At 38.2% G+C, this 19,637-nt stretch overlaps 1 protein-coding gene across 2 annotated transcripts in view; it reads left to right on the top strand.

Annotated features, from left to right (window-relative positions):
* The window catches only part of UBQLN1 (ubiquilin 1), a 52,223-nt gene that overhangs the window by 11,181 nt on the left and 21,405 nt on the right, over window positions 1–19,637 (top strand). For both annotated transcript variants that reach the window (XM_032392847.1, XM_032392848.1), the window contains exon 2: window positions 18,279–18,430. In XM_032392847.1, the coding sequence (XP_032248738.1) occupies window positions 18,279–18,430 (152 nt within the window). The remainder of the gene's footprint in view (window positions 1–18,278; window positions 18,431–19,637) is intronic.

Below are 19,637 nucleotides of genomic sequence, written 5' to 3'. Positions count from 1 at the left end.
ATCTCCATTTTACTGTTGAGGGAACCTAGGGTCAGAGATCCTTAGGTAACATCCTCAAGGTCACAACTGGAAAGTGGCAAAACCAAGATTTGAATTCAGGTCTAAATGTTTCAAAAACATTCTTTTTTTCTTACCACTTTGTTCCCTCTCCTCACTCCACCTGTATGTGTGTCTCTTTATTCCCCCAATCAAGAACAGGAAATAAGTGAAGTGGGCCCTCAACAGCTGAGATTGGTGTCATAACATTTGATATACCAGATCCCACGTTTTCATGTCGGGAGAGCATTTCAAAGTATCTCAGCATTCTATTTTATGGCTTTCTAATTCTTGACTACTTATTTGCCTCTTCCTCCTGATTAAAAATAGCAAATTTAGGGGGAAGGGGGGATATGCTGTCAAGGTACGAACTCACAGTCTGGCAAAAAAGCAGATAAAGGACACCTCCAGAGTCTGGAACAGTATCATTGTATTGCAGAACAGCAGTTGATATGTGCAACAGTAACTCAGCATTTAAAAAAAGTTACATTATATTCAATAGAATGGAAAATAATTTTGGTGATCACTCGGGTAAACTTAACGTAGCTGGAGAATCTGTTGATGTGAAACACCTGACTTTGGATGATGTTGAAAGAAGTGGCTAGTGACGGTTGTTTTGTACATGCTCGGTTGATTTCTTTTTTTTTTTTTTTAAAGATTTTATTTGTTTATTTGACAGAGACACAGCGAGAGAGGGAACACAAGCAGGGGGAGTGGGAGAGGGAGATGCAGGCTTCGCGCTGAGCAGAGAGCCCGATGTGGGGCTCGATCCCAGGACCCTGGGATCATGACCTGAGCCGAAGGCAGACACTTAACGACTGAGCCACCCAGGTGCCCCCATGCTGGGTTGATTTCAAATTATTTGAAGTATGTTAGAATTTTGATTCTTCTGGTTATTGGGAAAATGTCTAGTACTTCTAAGTTTTTCAACTGTTTGGCTCGTTGGTTATTACTGTAGGTTGTCAGTGCAAGAGTAGAGTAGGAAACATACATTTATAGGAAACGTGGATCGTTAGAGGCCCATTCTAGCATATATTTTTCATTTTTGAGTTAGTGGTGGCAACATGGGCCTTAGGACAAAAATAAGAATATCTATTTGGATAGTCCAGAAATAAGTAAAGGAAATTACAAAAATCTCGCCCTTATGGTTAAGATTCTTCCCTAGATAGATGGAAACATTTTATATAATTTGTTGCATAAGTTTTATGTTTCTGCAGAGAAATATTATCTGTGGACTGTCACTATGTAAAATGGCTTTGACAGTTTTCAAGATTGCTAATTGTTTTTGTTGTTGTTAATACTACTTAGCCTCTAATTTTTTCTTGTTGTGTTCAAAAAAATAGTAAATAAAACAGACATCAGACATGGAAGTAAAGTTCAAATGTTAGAAAATTTTGATATTTTGAAGCCACTAGAAGCTGAAACTGTTTCCCTCTACCTAAATAGTGCAGAATAGGAGTTCAAGGAAATCTGAAGTATGTAGAGTTTTGGCCATTCCATAAAAACATAACATTGTTGGGTACTAAATGAGAAAAATATGCAGCCAAGAATATTTTATCCAGCTAGGGTGTCATTGAAAATAGAAGGAGTAAATAAAAGCTTCCTGAACAAACAGAAACTAAAAGAATTTGCGATCACCAAACCAGGCCTACAAGAAATATTGAAAGGGGTCCTCTAAGCACAAAGAGAGCACAAAAGTTACATAGACCAGAAAGGAACAGAGACAATATACAGTAACAGTCACCTTACAGGCAATACAATGGCACTAAATTCATATCTTTCAATAGTTACCCTGATTGTAAATGGGCTAAATGCCCCAATGAAAAGACACAGGGCATCAAATTGGATAAAAAAACAAGACCCATCGATACGCTGTCTGCAAGAGACTCATTTTAGACCCAAAGACACCTCCAGACTTAAAGCAAGGGGGTGGAAAACCATTTATCATGCTAATGGACATCAAAAGAAAGCTGGGGTGGCAATCCTTATATCAGATAAATTAGATTTTAAACCAAAGACTGTAATAAGAGATGAGGAAGGGGGGCGTCTGGGGGGCTCAGTCGTTAAGCATCTGCCTTCGGCTCAGGTCATGATCCCATGATCCTGGGATCGAGCCCCGCATCGGGCTCCCTGCTCAGCAGGAAGCTTGCTTCTCCCTCTCACACTCCTTCTGCTTGTGTTCCCTCTCTCGCTAGGTCTCTCTCTGTCAAATAAAATCTTAAAAAAAAGAGAGAGAGAGAGATGAGGAAGGACACTGTATCATAAAGGGTGTATCCAATAAGAAGATCTAACAGTTGTAAATATTTATGCCCCTAACATGGGAGCAGCCAATTAATAACAAAATCAAAGAAACACATTGACAACAATACAATAATAGTAGGGGACTTTAACACCCCCCTCACTGAAATGGACAGATCATCTAAACAAAAGATCAGCAAGGAAATAAGGGCTTTAAATGACACACTGGACCAGTTGGACTTAACAGATATATTCAGAACATTCCACCCCAAAGCAACAATGCACATTCTTCTCTAGTGCCCATGGAACATTCTCCAGAATAGATCACATCCTGGGTGACAAATTAGGTCTCAACCGGTACCAAAAGATTGGGATCATTCCCTGCATATTTTCGGACCACAATGCTTTGAAACTCGAACTCAATCACAAGAGGAAAGTTGGAAAGAACTCAAATACATGGAGGCTAGAGAGCATCCTACTAAAGAATGAATGGGTCAACTGGGAAATTTAAAAAGAATTTAAAAAATTCATGGAAACAAATGAAAACAACTGTTCAAAACCTTTGGGATGCAGCAGAGGTGGTCCTAAGAGGGAAGTATATAGCAATACAAGCCTTTCTCAAGAAACAAGAAAGGTCTCAAGTACACAACCTAACCCTACACCTAAAGGAGCTGGAGAAAGAACAGCAAATAAAGCCTAAACCCAGCAGGAGAAGAGAAATAATAAAGAGAAGAGCAGAAATCAGTGAAATAGAAACCAAAAGAACAGTAGAACAGATCAACGAAACTAGGAGCTGGTTCTTTGAAAGAATTAATAAGATTGATAAACCCCTGGCCAGACTTAACAAAAAGAAAAGAGAAATGACCCAAATAAATAAAATCATGAATGAAAGAGGAGAGATCACAACCAACACCAAAGAAATACAAACAACTATAAGAACATATTATGAGCAGCTATGTGCCAACACAGTAGACAATCTGTAAGAAATGGATGCATTCCTAGAGATGTATAGACTACCAAAAGTGAACCAGGAAGAAATAGAAAACCTGAACAGACCCATAATCAGCAAGGAAATTGAAACAGGCATCAAAAATCTCCCAACAGGGGCACCTGGGTGGCTCAGTTGGTTAAGCGACTGCCTTCAGCTCAGGTCATGATCCTAGGGTCCTGGGATCGAGCCCCACATTGGGCTCCCTGCTCAGCGGGGAGTCTGCTTCTCCCTCTCCCTCTGCCACTCCACCTGCTTGTGCTCGCTCTCTGTCAAATAAATAAAATCTTAAAAAAAAAAAAAAAATCTCCCAGCAAACAAGAGCCCAGGGCCAGATGGCTTCCCAGGGGAATTCTACCAAACAAAGAAGAATTAATAACTATTCCTATTCTTCTGAAGCTGTTCCAAAAAATAGAAATGGAAGGAAAACTTCCAAACTCATTTTATGAGGCCAGCATTACCTTGATCCCAAAACCAGACAAAGACCCCACCAAAAAGGAAAATTACAGACCAATATTCCTGATGAACTGGATGCAAAAATTCTCACCAAAATACTAGCCAACAGGATCCAACAGTACATTAAAAGGATTATTCACCACGACCAAGTGGGATTTATTCCTGGGCTGCAAGGTTGGTTCAGCATCCGCAAAGCAATCAATGTGATACAGTACATTAATAAAAGAGGACAAGAACCATATGATCCTCTCAATAGATGCAGAAAAAAACATTTGATAAAGTACAACATCCTTTCTTGATTAAAACTCTTCAGAGTGTAGGGATAGAGGGTACATACCTCAATATCATAAAAGCCATCTATGAAAAACCCACAGCAAGTATCCATTCTCAATGGGGAAAAACTGAGAACTTTTCCCCTAAGGTCAGGAACACGGCAGGGATGTCCATGTCCACTATGACCACTGCTGTTCAACATAGTACTAGAAGTCATAGCCTCAGCAATCAGACAACAAACAGAAATAAAAGGCATCCGAATTGGCAGAGAAGTCAAACTCTCACTCTTTGCAGATGACATGATACTTTGTGTGGAAAACCCAAAAGACTCCACACCCAAAACTGCTAGAACTCATGCAGGAATTCAGTAAAGTGTCAGGATATAAAATCAGTGCACAGAAATCAGTTGCATTTCTGTATACCAGCAACGAGACAGAAGAAAGAAATTAAGGAGTCGATCCCATGTACAATTGCACCCAAAACCATGAGATACCTAGGAATAAATCTAACCAAAGAGGCAAAGGATCTGTACTCAGAAAACTATAGAACACTCATGAAAGAAATTGAGGAAGACACAAAGAAATGGAAAAACATTCCATGGTCATGGATTAGAAGAACAAATACTGTTAAAATGTCTGGGGGCGCCTGGATGGCTCAGTTGGTTAAGCGACTGCCTTCTGCTCAGGTCATGATCCCGGGGTCCTGGGATCGAGTCCCGTATTGGGCTCCCCCTGCTCTGCGGGGAGCCTGCTACTCCCTCTTCCTCTGCCTGTCACTCCCTCTGCCTGTGCCTGCGTGCTCTCTCACTCTCTGTCAAATAAAATCTTTAAAAAAAAATCTATGCTACCTAGAGCAATCTACACATTTAATGCAATCCCTATCAAAATACCATCAACTTTTTTCAAAGAAATGGAACAAATAATCCTAAAATTTGTATGGAACCAGAAAAGACCCCGAATAGGCAGAGGAACATTGAAAAAGAAAAGCAAAGCTGGTGGCATCACAATTCTGGACTTCAAGCTCTATTACAAAGGTGTCACCACCAAGACAGTATGGTACTGGCACAAAAACAGACACCTAGATCAATGGAACAGAATAGCGAGCCCAGAAATGGACCCTCAACTCGATGGTCAACTAATCTTTGACAAAGCAGGAAAGAATGTCCAATGGAAAAAAGACAGTCCCTTCAACAAATGGTGCTGCGAAAATTGGACAGCCACATGCAGAAGAATGAAACCGGACCATTTCCGTACACCACACACAAAAATAGACTCAAAATGGTTGAAAGACCTAAATGGGAGACAGGAATCCATCAGAATCCTAAAGGAGAACACAGGTAGCAACCTCTTTGACCTCAGCTGCAGCAACTTCTTCTAGACACATCGCCAAAGGCAAGGGAAGCAAGGGCAAAAATGAACTGTTGTGACTTCAAGATAAAAAGCTTTTGCACAGCAAAGGAAACAGTCAACAAAACCGAAAGACAACTGACAGAATGGGAGAAGATACTTGCAAATGACATATCGGATAAAGGGTTAGTATCCAAAATCTATAAAGAACTTACCAAACTCAACACCCAAAGAACAAAGAATCCAATCAAGAAATGGGCAGAAGACATGGACAGACATTTCTGCAAAGAAGATATCTAAATGGCCAACAGACACATGAAAAAGTGCTCAACATCACTTGGCATCAGGGATATCCAAATCAAAAGCTCAATGAGATACCCCCTCACACCAGTCAGAATGGCTAAAATTAACAAGTCAGGAAATGACAGATGTTGAGGATGCAGAGAAAGGGGAACCCTCCTACTCTGTTGGTGGGAATGCAAGCTGGTGCAGCCACTCTGGAAAACAGCATGGAGGTTCCTCAAAAAGTTGAAAATAGAGTTACCTTACAACCCAGCAATTGCACTACTGGGTATTTACCCCAGAGATACAAATCTAGTAATCCAAAGGGGCACCTGCACCTCCACAATAGCCAAACTATGAAAAGAGCCCAGATGTCGATCGACAGGTGAATGGATCAAGAGGATGTGGTATATATACACAGTGGAATATTATCCAGCTGTCAAAAAATGAAATCTTGCCATTTGCAGTGACGTGGTTGGAACTAGAGGGTATTATGCTAAGCGAAATAAGTCAATCAGAGAAAGACAGTTATCATATGATCTCACTGATACGTGGAATTTGAGAAACAAGGCAGAGGATCATAGGAGAAGAGAGGAAAAAATGAAACGAGGTATCCAGAGAGGGAGACAAAACAATAATAGACTCTTAATCTCAGGAAACAAACTGAAGTTTGCTGGAGTGGAGGGGTTTGGGAAGGATGGGTTGGCTGGGTGATGGACATTGGGGAGGGTATGTGTTGTGGTGAGCACTGTGTATTGTGTAAGACTGATGAATCACAGACCTGTACCCCTGAAACAAACAATACATTATATGTTAATTAAAAAAATCATAACATTGTTTACATTGATCATATTTGGATCATAGTTTTCTAAAATACAGCATATTTGGAAAAGCGTATCATATCTGTTTGATATGGTACGATTAAAAGTGAGGTTTATGGAGTAGCGGGCAGCTGAATTGAGTAGTTAATCCTTTGTTTTTTGCTAGTTTGTTCCAGACTTTGGATAATTACCCAGAATAATCACGTTAATCTTCTACAGGATTACATTAGTCTTCTGTTGGGGAGTGGTTCTAATATCTAAATATTTTGAGATTGGCTTGAAATTTAAAATTTATTTTTAATAAGAACTGAGTTACAATTGGCTGTCAGATGATAACAGTTTTCCTCTGTATAGTACTAGAGCTATAGCTGAACTCTATCACCGTCTCTAACATAATGCTTTCCAACTTGTCTGTGAGTTCATACTTGAATTGCTTTAGGTGCCTCTGAGAACCAAGAGTTCCACCCTTGTCATCACCTCCTCCTCCCATAGGTAACCACTATTTTCACTCTAACACTATGGATTTTGCCCCTCTTTTCTTGAACTTTATATAAATGAAATCACAGTTTATCTTCATTTGTGATTGGCTTTTGCTCTGCATTGAGGGATCCATGATGACATGTAGCTATAGTTCATTTGTTATCATCGTGTGTAATACCGTATTAAGTAAATATACCACAGTTTCTTCTACAGTTAAAGAACACTTGGGTTTAAAGTTTTTGGCTAATAACAAAGAATACTGGTTTGAACTTCCTTGAACATGTCTTTTGGTGTACCTATGGATACGTAAATTTGTTAGATAAAATCCCGTAAGTGGAATTGTTGGGTCAGTAGAGTAAGGATCAATTCAGCTTCTGCCTCAAAATATTTTTCCAGGGGCGCCTGGGTGGCTCAGTTGGTTAAGCGACTGCCTTTGGCTCAGGTCATGATCCTGGAGTCCCAGGACGAGTCCTGCATCGGGCTTCCTGCTCAGCAGGGAGTCTGCTTCTCCCTCTGGCCTTCACCCCTCTCATGCTCTCTCTCTCTCATATTCTCTCTCTCAAAATAAATAAAATCTTTAAAAAAATATTTTTCCAGAATGTACCAACCTATACTTCTATCTGTAATGTATGAGGATTCTGGTTGCTCCACATCTTCTAGAACACTCTGTACTAGTCTTTTAAGTTGAACCATTCTGTGAGTGTATCAGTGTTTTTAGTTTGAAGTTACCTGTTTGATAAATAATTAGGAAAAGCAGCTTTTCGTTTGTGTTAGCCATTTAACTTAATTTTGTGAAGTTCTTATTTTAGTCTCTTGACCATTTTTTAATTGGGTTTTGTTTTGATATTTGTACATGTCCTGTGTAAAATCTGGATTCAGGCTCTCTTGGTTGTTGGTATTTTAGGTGTTTTCTCTCTGTTGCTTACCTCTGTTAATGATAGTTCAATTTATTGTGCCTTTTTTGTTTAAAGATTTTATTTGAGTGAGCACGTGGGAGCATGCCTGCGAGCACTAGGGGGGAGGGGCATAGGGAAAGGGACAAGCAGACTCCCCGCTGAGCAGGGAGCCCTATGTGGGGCGTGTTCCCAGGACCCCAAGATCATGACCTGACGGAAGGTAGATGCTTAACCAACTGTGCCACCAGGCGCCCCTATTGTGCCTTTTTCAAAAATGGTTGCATCTTTTTGTGTTCCGCTTAGGATATCATTTCCAGTTGTATAGAATTTTATTGATTTCTCTTTTTGGTACTGTTTAATTTGCATGTGGTCATAGTACATGCTTGGTAGGATTTTCACTTGAAATATGTTGCCCTGCTTTATGGCACAGCATATGGTCTAATTTTATAAATGTACTTTAAAAGGAATGTTTATCGGGCTCCCTGCTCGGCAGGGAGTTTGCTTCTCCCTCTGACCCTCCCCCCTCTCATGTGCTCTCTCTCTCTCTCTCATTCTCTCTGTCTCAAATAAATAAATAAAATCTTTAAAAAAAAAAAAATAAAAGGAATGTTTATTCTGCAGTTGTTGGGTGCAGTTTTCTATACATTCCGGTTAGGACATTTGTTAATTATGTTCAAGTCCTGTGTGTGTGTGTGTGTGTGTGTGTGTATTTTTTTCTTTTTCTTTTTTTTTTTTGGCCTGTTTCAGGTACTGAGGTAAATGTGCTAAAATCTTACTGTACTTTTGGATTTGTCTGTTTTTCTTTGTGGTTATGTTTAGTTTTTGTTTTATGTATTTTGAAGCTGTTTTATTATGTATGTATAATTTTAAAGTTTTGTCTTGTGAATTTAACACTTTAGAACGTTGAAATGTCCTAGTTGCTTTTGTACTAAAGTCTGTTTTGTTGACTAGAATAGCCTTGCTCACTTTGTTTGGTCACACCCATTCTTTTTATTTTCAACCTTTCTTTTTCTTTACAGTTTAGGAATATCATTTTTAAGCAGCATGAAGTTGAGTTTTTAAATCCAGTCTGGTAGTCTTTGTCTTTTTAACATACAGTCTGTTATGTAATTGCTGCTAAATTTGGTTTACATTTACCATTATACTATTTGATTTTTAAAATTTTTCCTGTTTATTCTGTACTGCCTTTTCTGTTGTAGATTATTTTGTATTATTTCAGTTATCCCTTTTATTAGGTTGGTAGATGTATGCTGTTTTTACTATTCTTTTAGTAGTTATTCTAGAGATTACCATGTGCATCTTAATTTATAAAATGTCTAAATAAGTACTTGTACTTCTTCCCAGTTAGTTCAAGGACCTTAGAACAGTTGAATTCCCATGTACCTGCCTCTGGACTAGACTTTCTTTCATATATCACAAGGCATTATTTTTAATGCTATTTTTACAATCAGTTTTCATTTTGATTTACCCATGTATATATCCTTTCCATTTTTTATTCCTTAATTTAGGGTCATTTTCTTCTGAGGAACACATTAACATTTCCTATAGTCTGTATATGCCAGGTAACAAAATCTGTTTTTGTATGTCTGAAAATGTTTTCATTTTGAGGGATTTTTTACTGTATGTAAAATTTTACGCCTTTAAATTTTTTTTTGTAATTTTTTTTATTATGGGTGATTTCAGTTATACAGGGAGTAGATATGACAAGTTAAACTGTCAGGAATCCTGTACCCAGTTTTGATAGCTAATCTTAAAGCCAGTCTTGTTTCAGGTATACTTTCCCTTAAGGTGCCTCCCTCTTCCTCATCATTTTTTTTAAAAGATTTTATTTATTTATTTATTTATTTATTTATTTAAGAGTGGGGGCGGGGAGGGGAGAGGGAGCACAAGCAGGGGGAGGAGCAGAGGGAAAGGGAAAAGCAGGCTCCATGTGGGGCTTGGTCCCAGGACCCCTGGGATCATGACCTGAACTGAAGGCAGACGCCTAACCAACTGAGCCACCCAGGTGCCCTGCCCTTTCTTCCTCATCATTTTGATACATCTCTCATGCATTATATCATTTCATCCCTTAGTACTTCAGCATGTATCTCTAAAAAAATAAGGACCTTTTTAAAAAGCAATACATTATCCTGCCTTTGCAGTGAATAATTCCTTAATTTCATCAGTTCAAAATTTCCCTGTTATCTCAAAATGATTTTTTAGCATAATGATAGTATGAATTTATTTTATCTTTTTGTTTTCAAAAAAGACTTGTATTTTTTTAGAGCAGTTTTAGATTCACAGCAAATTGAGTGATGAGTAGAGTTTCCATACCCCCTGCTCCACATCCTCCCACCTCCCATACCATCAACATACCACCCCATAGTAGTACATTTGTTGTAATTGATGGACATCATCACCTAAAGTCCATGATTTAAGATTCACTCTTTTTCACTTTTTTAAAGATTTTTTAAAAATTTTGAGAGAGAGAGCACGAGTGGGGGGAGGGGCAGAGGGAGAGGGACAAGCAGACTCTGCTGACCCTGGGATCATGACCTGAGACGAAGTCAGATGCCCAACCGACTGAGCCACCCAAGTACCCGCCCCCCCATTGTTTAAGACACACTCTTGATGTTTTTACATTCTTTGGGTTTTGACTTTTGTTTAATGATATGTATCTGCCTATTCATCAGCCTTTCCTAATCCCTAGCAACCACTGATCCTCATAGTTTTGCCTTTTCCAGAATGTCATATAGGTCATATAGTTGTAATTATAAAATATGTGGACTCTTCAGATTGGCTTCTCTGACTTAGTAATATGTATTTAAGGTTCCTTGTTGTGTTTTCATGGTTTTATTTATATATGTGTACACACACACACAGTTTTATATATATATATATATATATATGAGTAATATTCCATTGTCTGGATGTTCCACAGTTTGTTTATTCATCTAAAGAATATCTTGGTTGCTTCTGAGTCTTGACAGTAATGAATAAAACTGCTATAAACATCTGTGTGCAGGTTTTTGTGTGGACATAAGTTTGCAACTTTTATCACTTGTTAATACTACTTAGCTCCTGATTTTCTCCTTTTGTGTGGACATAAGTTTTTAACTTCTTTGGGTAAATACCAAGGAGTGTGATTGCTGGATCAAATGGTAAGAGCTTTATAAAAAACTGCCATACTGTCTTCCAAAGTATATCAAATGGTACCTCATCAGCAATGAATGAGAGTTCCTGTTCTACATCCTTTCTGGCATCTAGTGTTGTTTTTTGGATTTGGACATTCTATCTAAGAGTGTAGTGTGTTCTCCTAGTTTTATTTTTCAGTTCCCTAATGATACAGGATGTGGAGAATCTTTTCATGTGCTTGTTTGCATTTTGTATATAATTTTTGGTGAGGTGTCTGTTATTTTGCCCGTTTTTTTTTAAATTTTACTTTTATTATTATGTTATATTAATCACCATATATTACATCATTAGTTTTTCATGCAGTGTTCCATGATTCATTGTTCGCGTATAACACCCAGTGCTCCATGCAGAACGTGCCCTCTTTAATACCCATCACCACATTTTTAAAATCAGGTTGTTTAATTGGTTGTTATTACTGGGTTTTAGTTCTTCGTATGTGTGTGTGTATGTGTGTATATATATATATACACACACACACATATATATATATACATATATATATATTTTAAAGATTTTATTTATTTATTTGACAGAGACACAGCGAGAGAGGGAACACAAGCAGGGGGACTGGGAGAGGGAGAAGCAGGCTTCCTGTGGAGCGGGGAGCCCGATGCAGGGCTCGATCCCAGGACCCTGAGATCATGACCTGAGCCGAAGGCAGACGCCTAACGACTGAGCCACCCAGGCGCCCCTCGTATATATATATATATTTAAAGATATTATTTATTTGAGAGCAAGAGAGAGAGCATGAGCAGAGGGAAGGGGCAGAGGCGAGGGAGAAGCAGACTCCCCTCTGAGCAGGGAGACTGACATGGGGCCTCTATCCCAGGACCCGGAGATCTGACCTGAGCCGAAGGCAGTTGCTTAACCAACTGAGCCACCCAGGTGCCCCAGTCCTTTGTGTATTTTGGATAATAGTCCTTTATCACATATGTCTTTTGCAAATATTTTCACTCAGTCTGGCTTGTTTCTCATTTGCTTAAAAACATTAATTTTTGAAGTGGAATGTAGATAAGGCATTGCAAGTGACCAATAAGTTTCTTGTTTCTTTTTTTTCTTTTCCAGTATCTATGCCTTTATTTCTTTTCCTGCCTTGTCACATTGACTGGGATTTTGAGTACCATGTTGAGTAGAGTGGGGTGGTGGTGGTGTATTGGGGGTAATATCTTTGCTTTGTTCCTGATATTAGTGGGAAGGCATTCACCATTAAGTATGATGTTAACTGCACATATTTCCTTGATGCACTTTATCAGGTCTAAGTAGTTCCCTTTTATTCCTAATTTGCTGAGACTTTCATCATGAATGAAGGTTGTCACATGCTTTTTTACTATTGACTCATAAGATTGTATGGTTTTTCTTCCTTTCTGTGTTGATATAAATTATATTTATTTTCAAATGTTGGCTTAACCTCTTGTATCTCTGTATAGTGCTGGATTTGATTTGCTGGTATTTTTATGGAGGATTTCTACATCTATGTTCCTGAGGGATATTGGTCTGTAGTTTTCTTCTACTTTGTTTTCTTGCTTTGGTTATCAGGGTAGTATTGTCCTCATGAAATGAGAATTGTTCCCACTTGTATTTTCAAAAGAGATTGAATGAGTTCTGATAGCTAGACTCAAGAAACTGACTCATTTCATCAAAGTTGTCACATATATATGTGTGGAGTATCCCTTATCCTTTTACTGTTCATGAAGTCTGTAGTCTTTCCCCTCCCTTGTTCCTGATATTGTTAATACATGTCTTGCTGTTTTTTCTTGTTCAGTCTAGCTAGAGGTTTATCAATTTTACTGATACTTGAAAAGATTTTTCTCTTGTTCTGTTTTTATTTTGTTGATTTCTGCTTTTTTTAATACTAATTCCTTGTTTGGGTTTCATTTGCTCCTTGAGTTTCTAAAGGTTAAAACAGATTGTGATCTTTCTTCTTAAATATAAGCCTTCAATACTATAAATTTCCCTAGGCATTGCTTTAGCCGAATCTCACAAATTTTGACATATTGTAGCTTCATTTTCATTTAGTTGGAAATACTTTCTTTCTAATTTATACTCAAGACTTCCTTTTGACCCATGAATTATTTAGGAGTAATTGTTTAACTTGGAAATTTTCCTGATATCTTCTGTTACTGATTTTTAGTATAATTCCAAATTGTCAGGGAATATATTTATATGATTTCAGTTATTTTAAATTTCTAAGGTTTTTCTGTTCTCCAGTTTATGGTCTGTCTTGGTGACAGCTCCATGTGTACTTAAAAAGTTTCGTTTTCAGGGCGCCTGGGTGGCTCAGTTGGTTAAGCATCTGACTCTTGATCTCAGCTCAGGTCTTGATTTCAGGGTCATGAGTTGAAGCCCTGCCTTGGGCTCCATGCTGGGCATGGAGCTACTTAAAAAAAAAAAAAAGTTTCAGTTTCATCTACAGGTTCTTCTCTGCTTTTTTCCTCCTTAGCAACTTGTTTGTTCAGGACTGTGTGTGTGTGTGTGTGTGTGTGTGTGTGTGTGTGTGGTTGTATTCTTTTGATGACCTTTAATATGTTCCTTTATCATCTTCATTTTGGGGGAATATTTGTTGTTATACTTAGAGCAGGTAGTGGTCCTTAAATTTTAGTGTGCATCAGAATTACCTGGGAGGCTTGTTAAACCATAGATTACTAGGCCCCATCCCTGGGGTTTCTGATTTGGTTCGTCTGGGGTGGGGACTGAGAATTTGCATTTCTACCAAGTTAACCTAGTAATGGTGAGTGCTGCTCATCTGGGGACAGTATTTTGAGAAGTACAGCTCTAGGGCAGTTTCACAACCTTGTCATTATTGACACTTTGAATTGGATAGTTCTTTGTTGATGGGACTATTCCTGTGCATTGTAGGAGGTATAGCAGCATGTCTGGTCTCTACCCACCAGATGACAGTGGTTGTGACAAGCAGAAATGTCTTCAGACTTTGCCAGATGCTTCCTGGGGTGGATAGAGGGAGGCACCCATCCCCGTTGGGTATCACTGTTCTAGGGTGCCTGGGAAAAACTCTTACATCCATATCTTTAAGTATTTTTCTTTTAGGATGGTTAGATTCTCCTTGGAGACACTATAATATTATAGCCTTCCTGCCCGATGGTGAAGGCCCCCTGCCAGTGTTCTGTTTGATAGATGTGGGGTGAAGGGGTAAAGGCTCAGCATCTAGTATGTCTGTGTTTTCTTAATTTTCTTCATTTTGGTATTACACTCTTGCTTTCATTGTGCCTTGGGTGTTTAGTCCAGAGACTCTCTGTTTCCTTTCTTTCTTTTTTTTTTTTTAAGATTTTTTAATTTATGTATTTGACAGAGAGAGACACAGCGAGAGAGGGAACACAAGAAGGCGGAGTGGGAGAGGGAGAAGCAGGCTTCCTGACGAGCAGGGATCCCGATGTGGGGCTCGATCCCAGGACCCTGGGATCATGACCTGAGCCAAAGGCAGATGCCTAACGACTGAGCCACCCAGGCGCCCCTCTCTGTTCCCTTTCAAGAGAAGAAAAAAATCCTCTAATCTTTTGTCAGGTTTGAGGAGGGGCAACTGTTTGCTTAGTGTGAAGTGAGGATATGTCTGCTTCTGAGACTTTCAAGTAGTCCTCTTTGTTTTAGACCTTAAGCATCTCTCAGCTCATGACCCCCTGCCCTCAGCCTTACAGTATTGCGTCTTCTGGGTATTTTGCAGATTCTGGGGATTTAATTAGCGATTAGCTTTCTGCATTGCCAGTTTAGGATTCGGTTCTCTTGGGTCTGCTAAATTAATTGATCAGGTGTCCATGTGATGTCCAGCTTTAAAATTTTGTTCCAGTTGAGATTAAAAGGTCTCAGTTTGTTCTGTCATCTCTTTTTGCTAATCCTATCCCTGAAAGAGATTTGTATCTGGAATATATAAAGAATTTTTGAGGGGTGCCTGGCTGGCTTAGTCAGAAGAGCACACAACTCTTGATCTTGGCGTTTTGAGTCGAGCCCCACATTGGGTGTAGAGATTACTTAAATAAATGAAACTTAAAAAAAAGAATTTTTGTAACTCAATAATAAAAAGACAAACCAATATAAAAAAAGGTGAAGAATCTGAATAAGTAGTTCTCCAAAGAAGATATACAAATAAGCACATGAACAGATATTCAATGTCATTAACTATCAAGGGAATGCAAATCAAAACCACTAGGACGGCTATAATTAAAAAGTTGGATAATAAATATTGGTGAGGATATGGAGAGATTGGAACCCTTATGTACTGCTGGTGCGAATGTACAATGGTACAGCTGCTTAGAATAACATTTTGGTGATTCCTCAAGTGGTTAAATGAAGAGATACATATGACCCAGTAATTCTACATCTAGATATATACCAAAGAGAAATGAAAACCTATGTCCACACCAAAACTTGTATATGAATGTTTATAGCAACATTATTTATAAGAGCCCAAAGGTGGAAACAATGCAGATGTCCATCAGTTGATGAATGGCTAAACAAAATGTTGTATATCCATGTAATGGAATAGTTTTTGGCCATAAAAAGTAAGGAAGTACTGATACATGCTACAACATGGGTGAACCTTGAAAACATTATGCTAAATAAAAGAAGCCAGTTACAAAGACCACATATTATATAATTGCATTTATGTGAAATGTCAAGCATAGGGAAATCTGTAGAGAAAGAAGATAGATTAGTGGTTTCTTAAGGGTTGCAGTGATGGGCGAATAGGGAGGTAATAGCTAAAGCGTGTTGGTTTCTTTTAGAGAAGATAAAATTTTCTAAAATTGACTTGTGATTGCACATATCTGTGAATATACTGAAAACCATTGAACTGTACACCTTAAATGGGCAAATTATATGTGAGTTATACTTCCATAAAGCATTAAAAAATCCTTTACTATTTTAGTGGGGATTTAACAGGATATAAGAGTAGATGTGTTTCTTTGGCATTTTACCTTCAGATCTTAAAATATGCTAAAATGCAATATAATTATAGGTTAGACAATTAAATCATTTATTTCGGAATGACATGAGGGATATTAAAGATTCTGAAAATGTTTTCTTTAAGGTTAGGAAAACACATTTAGATTTAAATTAATCTCATTTTACATATGAAACAGATTATAGTTTATCTGGGTGGATTGGTCCTTGATGTTAGACTTAGGTTTGAATCCTAACCGGGGAGTTTATTAGCATGTCATGGAGAGGGACATATTGAACCTATCTTTGTTTCTGTATCTGAAATAGGATTAAAACCCATCTACCTCAGAGTTATTGAGGATTAAAAGAGCTGGCATTGCATTAGCTCCAATTAATTGACCACTATCAGTGTGTTTGATGTTTACATTTTACATACATCTCATTCAGTCCTTAGAAAGCCATGTGTTCTGGGGCTCCTGGGTGGCTCAGTCGGTTAAGCGTCTGCCTTTGGTTCAGGTCATGATCTCAGGGTTGTGGGATCGAGTCCCGAGTTGGGCTCCCTGCTCAGCAGGGAGTCTGCTTCTCCCTCTGCCTCTCTCCTGATTGTGCTCGCTCACTTTCTTTTTCAAATAAATAAAATCTTGAAAAAAAAAAAAGAAAATAGAAAAATAGAGAACCATGTATTCTGCTACTCATTACATTGTTACTCTTACTAGTAGCTACCAAAGGGAGAAATGACATGTCAGTAATAGAATGGTTAAATTATTGATTGGCCTCTCTCTATAGGATATTATCAAATGGTGTTTTACAAAGATTTTGTAGTTATTTGGAAATTGTTACCTTAGATAAAAAGGACATATTTTTAGATAAAGGAAGGAGAGCTCAGATGGAAAAGCTCCAAAATATTTACTGTAGCATTATTTTGCATTATCTTTTTTTTTTTTTTTTTTAAGATTTTATTTATTTATTTGACAGAAAGAGACACAGCGAGAGAGGGAACACAAGCAGGGGGAGCGGGAGAGGGAGAAGCAGGCTTCCTGCCGAGCAGGGAGCCCGATGCGGGGCTCGATCCCAGGACCCTGGGATCATGACCCAAGCTGAAGGCAGACGCTTAACGACAGAGCCACCCAGGCGTCCCATATTTTGCATTATCTTTATGATTAAAAAACAACAAACAGTTGCTTACACTGAGTGTTGTAACTTGATTATGGAAAATTTCATTCATACGCAAAGGTAGAGTGTGATGAACTTTCATGCACTTCTCATTTTCAACAATGATTGACATATAGTCTGTCTTGTTTTATTTATATCTGTCTACAATTCCCCTTCCCTGCCTTCTGCAAGATTTTATAAAATCTCAGATATTATTTAATGTGTCTTCCTACTTATTATGACAACCAAACGTACCCCTTTCTATTTCCAAAACATTCCCTTGGTAATAGTGCCTTCATCTATTGAGACCCATTTCTGTAGGGCATTAGGGTGGAGTGGTTTAAGATGTGATACTTTTCTGAATTTGGACTGATCCTCTGAGGTAGTCTGTTAACATAGATTCCTTGGCCTACTCTGAGATTTTCTGATTTGGAGGGTGGAATAGGCCTAAGCATACAGGTGCTTGTGATAAAGATAGGAGAAAACACTGATCTAACATGGAATAAATAAGGTTTTTTTAATAGTATGAAGATCTTTTCTCTGTTTTTGCATGTTATTCTTGTCCCTGGAAAGCCTTTCTTCAGGTTTTCTTGGCTAGTTCCTAATCTTTCTTTAGTTTTCATTGGAAAGCTTTCTTTAATTGCCCTTGTGCTTCCTCCGTACTTTGTGGTTTACTTGACTAACTCTTTCGTTGCTGTCCTTCAAGGAAAGATTTTTGGTTTGTATCTCTGCATGTGGATAATACCGTGTGTGTGTGTGTGTGTGTGTGTAGTCTTCTTGTTAATGAACGTTGAATGAAAAATGTGGGGAAGAAAGTAAGTATAACAGGCCAAGAATACGAGGTTGGCTGTATATGTATTCAACTAGAATGGAGCAGGACTGGAGATGGAAAGCTGAGGCATAGGTTATTGTAAACGTGGTAGCAGCTATGTATGGCTTGAACTATTGCTAGCACCATTGATACAAAAAGAACAAGGATATTGGGAAGAAATGAGTTTTCAGGCCTTCACAGAAAGTTGAATATATAGGACATGCGTACTTATAATACAACCTTAGTGTTGGAGATGGGTGAAATGTTATACTCATTTCCCACTATGATTAAGATACTGACACAGAAAAGATGTTTATTTATATTGTTTGAATTGTAATATCTGTAGTAGGGGCCTTTTTGAAGTACTAGTAGAAACTAGACTAGATGGTGTTATGCAAACACCTGTAATAATTATTTTATTTTTATGTTATTTAGTTCAAGGAAGAAATTTCTAAACGTTTCAAATCACATACTGACCAACTTGTGTTGATATTTGCTGGAAAAATTTTAAAAGATCAAGATACTTTGAGTCAGCATGGAATTCATGATGGACTTACTGTTCACCTTGTCATCAAAACACAAAACAGGTATGTTTTTAGAAGACCTAGAGCTTTAAACTGTGAATAAATGTTTATACAATTAACCCTTGAATAATGCAGGTGTTAGGGGCACCAATCCCCATGTAGTCAAAAATCTGAGTATACCTTTGGACTTCCCCCCAAACTGAACTACTCTAGCCTACTGTTGAGTGGAAGCTTCCCTTGCTGGTAATGTAAACAATTGATTAATACATATTTTATATGTTATACATATTATATACTGTTTTCATACTATAAGCTAGAGAAAAATGTTATTAAGAAATCATAAGGAGGGTGCCTGGATGGCTCAGTAGGTTAAGCGACTGCCTTCAGCTCAGGTCATGATCCTGGAGTCCCAGGATCAAGTCCCGCACCGGGCTCCTGGCTCAGCGGAGAGTGTGCTTCTCCCTCTGACACTCTCCCCTCTCATGCTCTCTCTTTCTCTCTCTCAAATAAATAAATCTTAAAAAAAAAATCATAAGGAAAATACATTTATAGTAGTGTCCTGTCTTTATTGAAAAAAAAAATCCAAGTATAATTGGACCTCTGTAGTTCAAATCTTTGTTGTTCAAGAGTCAACTGTATATCTTTTTAAAAAAAAAACCAATCTTGGGGCGCCTGGGTGGCTCAGTTGGTTAAGCGTCTGCCTTCTGCTCAGGTCGTGATCTCAGGGTTGTGGGATTGAGCCCCGCGTTGGGCTTCCTTGCTCAGTGGGGAGTCTGCTTCTTCCTCTCCCTTTGCCCCTCCCCCTGCTTGTGCTCACATGTGCGCGCACGCTCTCTCTCAAATAAATAAATAAAATCTTAAAAAAAAAATAACCAGTTTTGGCTTTACATGGCTTTCTCTGCCATTAATACTTAAATAGATAAAAATTCATTTATTTGTTGTTGGTAACAAGTTAAAAAAAAAACAAATGATTCAGTAATGCTGATGCTTACACATTTGGTATTTTAAGGAGTTCATCAGTATTAAGTCATATTTCTAAATTAAGTCAATTCTAAATTATTTGCATTATAGGATAAGCAAATTAGTATGTTTTAGCGATGCTTTTTGTTTTAGGGAGATTTTTGGACAAGATCAAAGGTGACTCATCTCCTTGATAAACCATAAATGAGTAGCCATATTTCATTATCAATTTTTTTTAAGGTTTTATTTATTTGAGAGAGCGTGAGCGAACACAAGTGGGGTGGGGCAGAGGTAGAGGGACAAGCAGGCT

The sequence above is a fragment of the Phoca vitulina genome, unplaced genomic scaffold (genome assembly GCF_004348235.1).
Source record: "Phoca vitulina isolate PV1807 unplaced genomic scaffold, GSC_HSeal_1.0 scaffold70, whole genome shotgun sequence".
Classification (NCBI taxonomy): domain Eukaryota; kingdom Metazoa; phylum Chordata; class Mammalia; order Carnivora; family Phocidae; genus Phoca; species Phoca vitulina.
The sequence above is the reverse complement of the archived record's forward strand: the minus strand, read 5'-3'. Positions and strand labels throughout refer to the sequence as shown.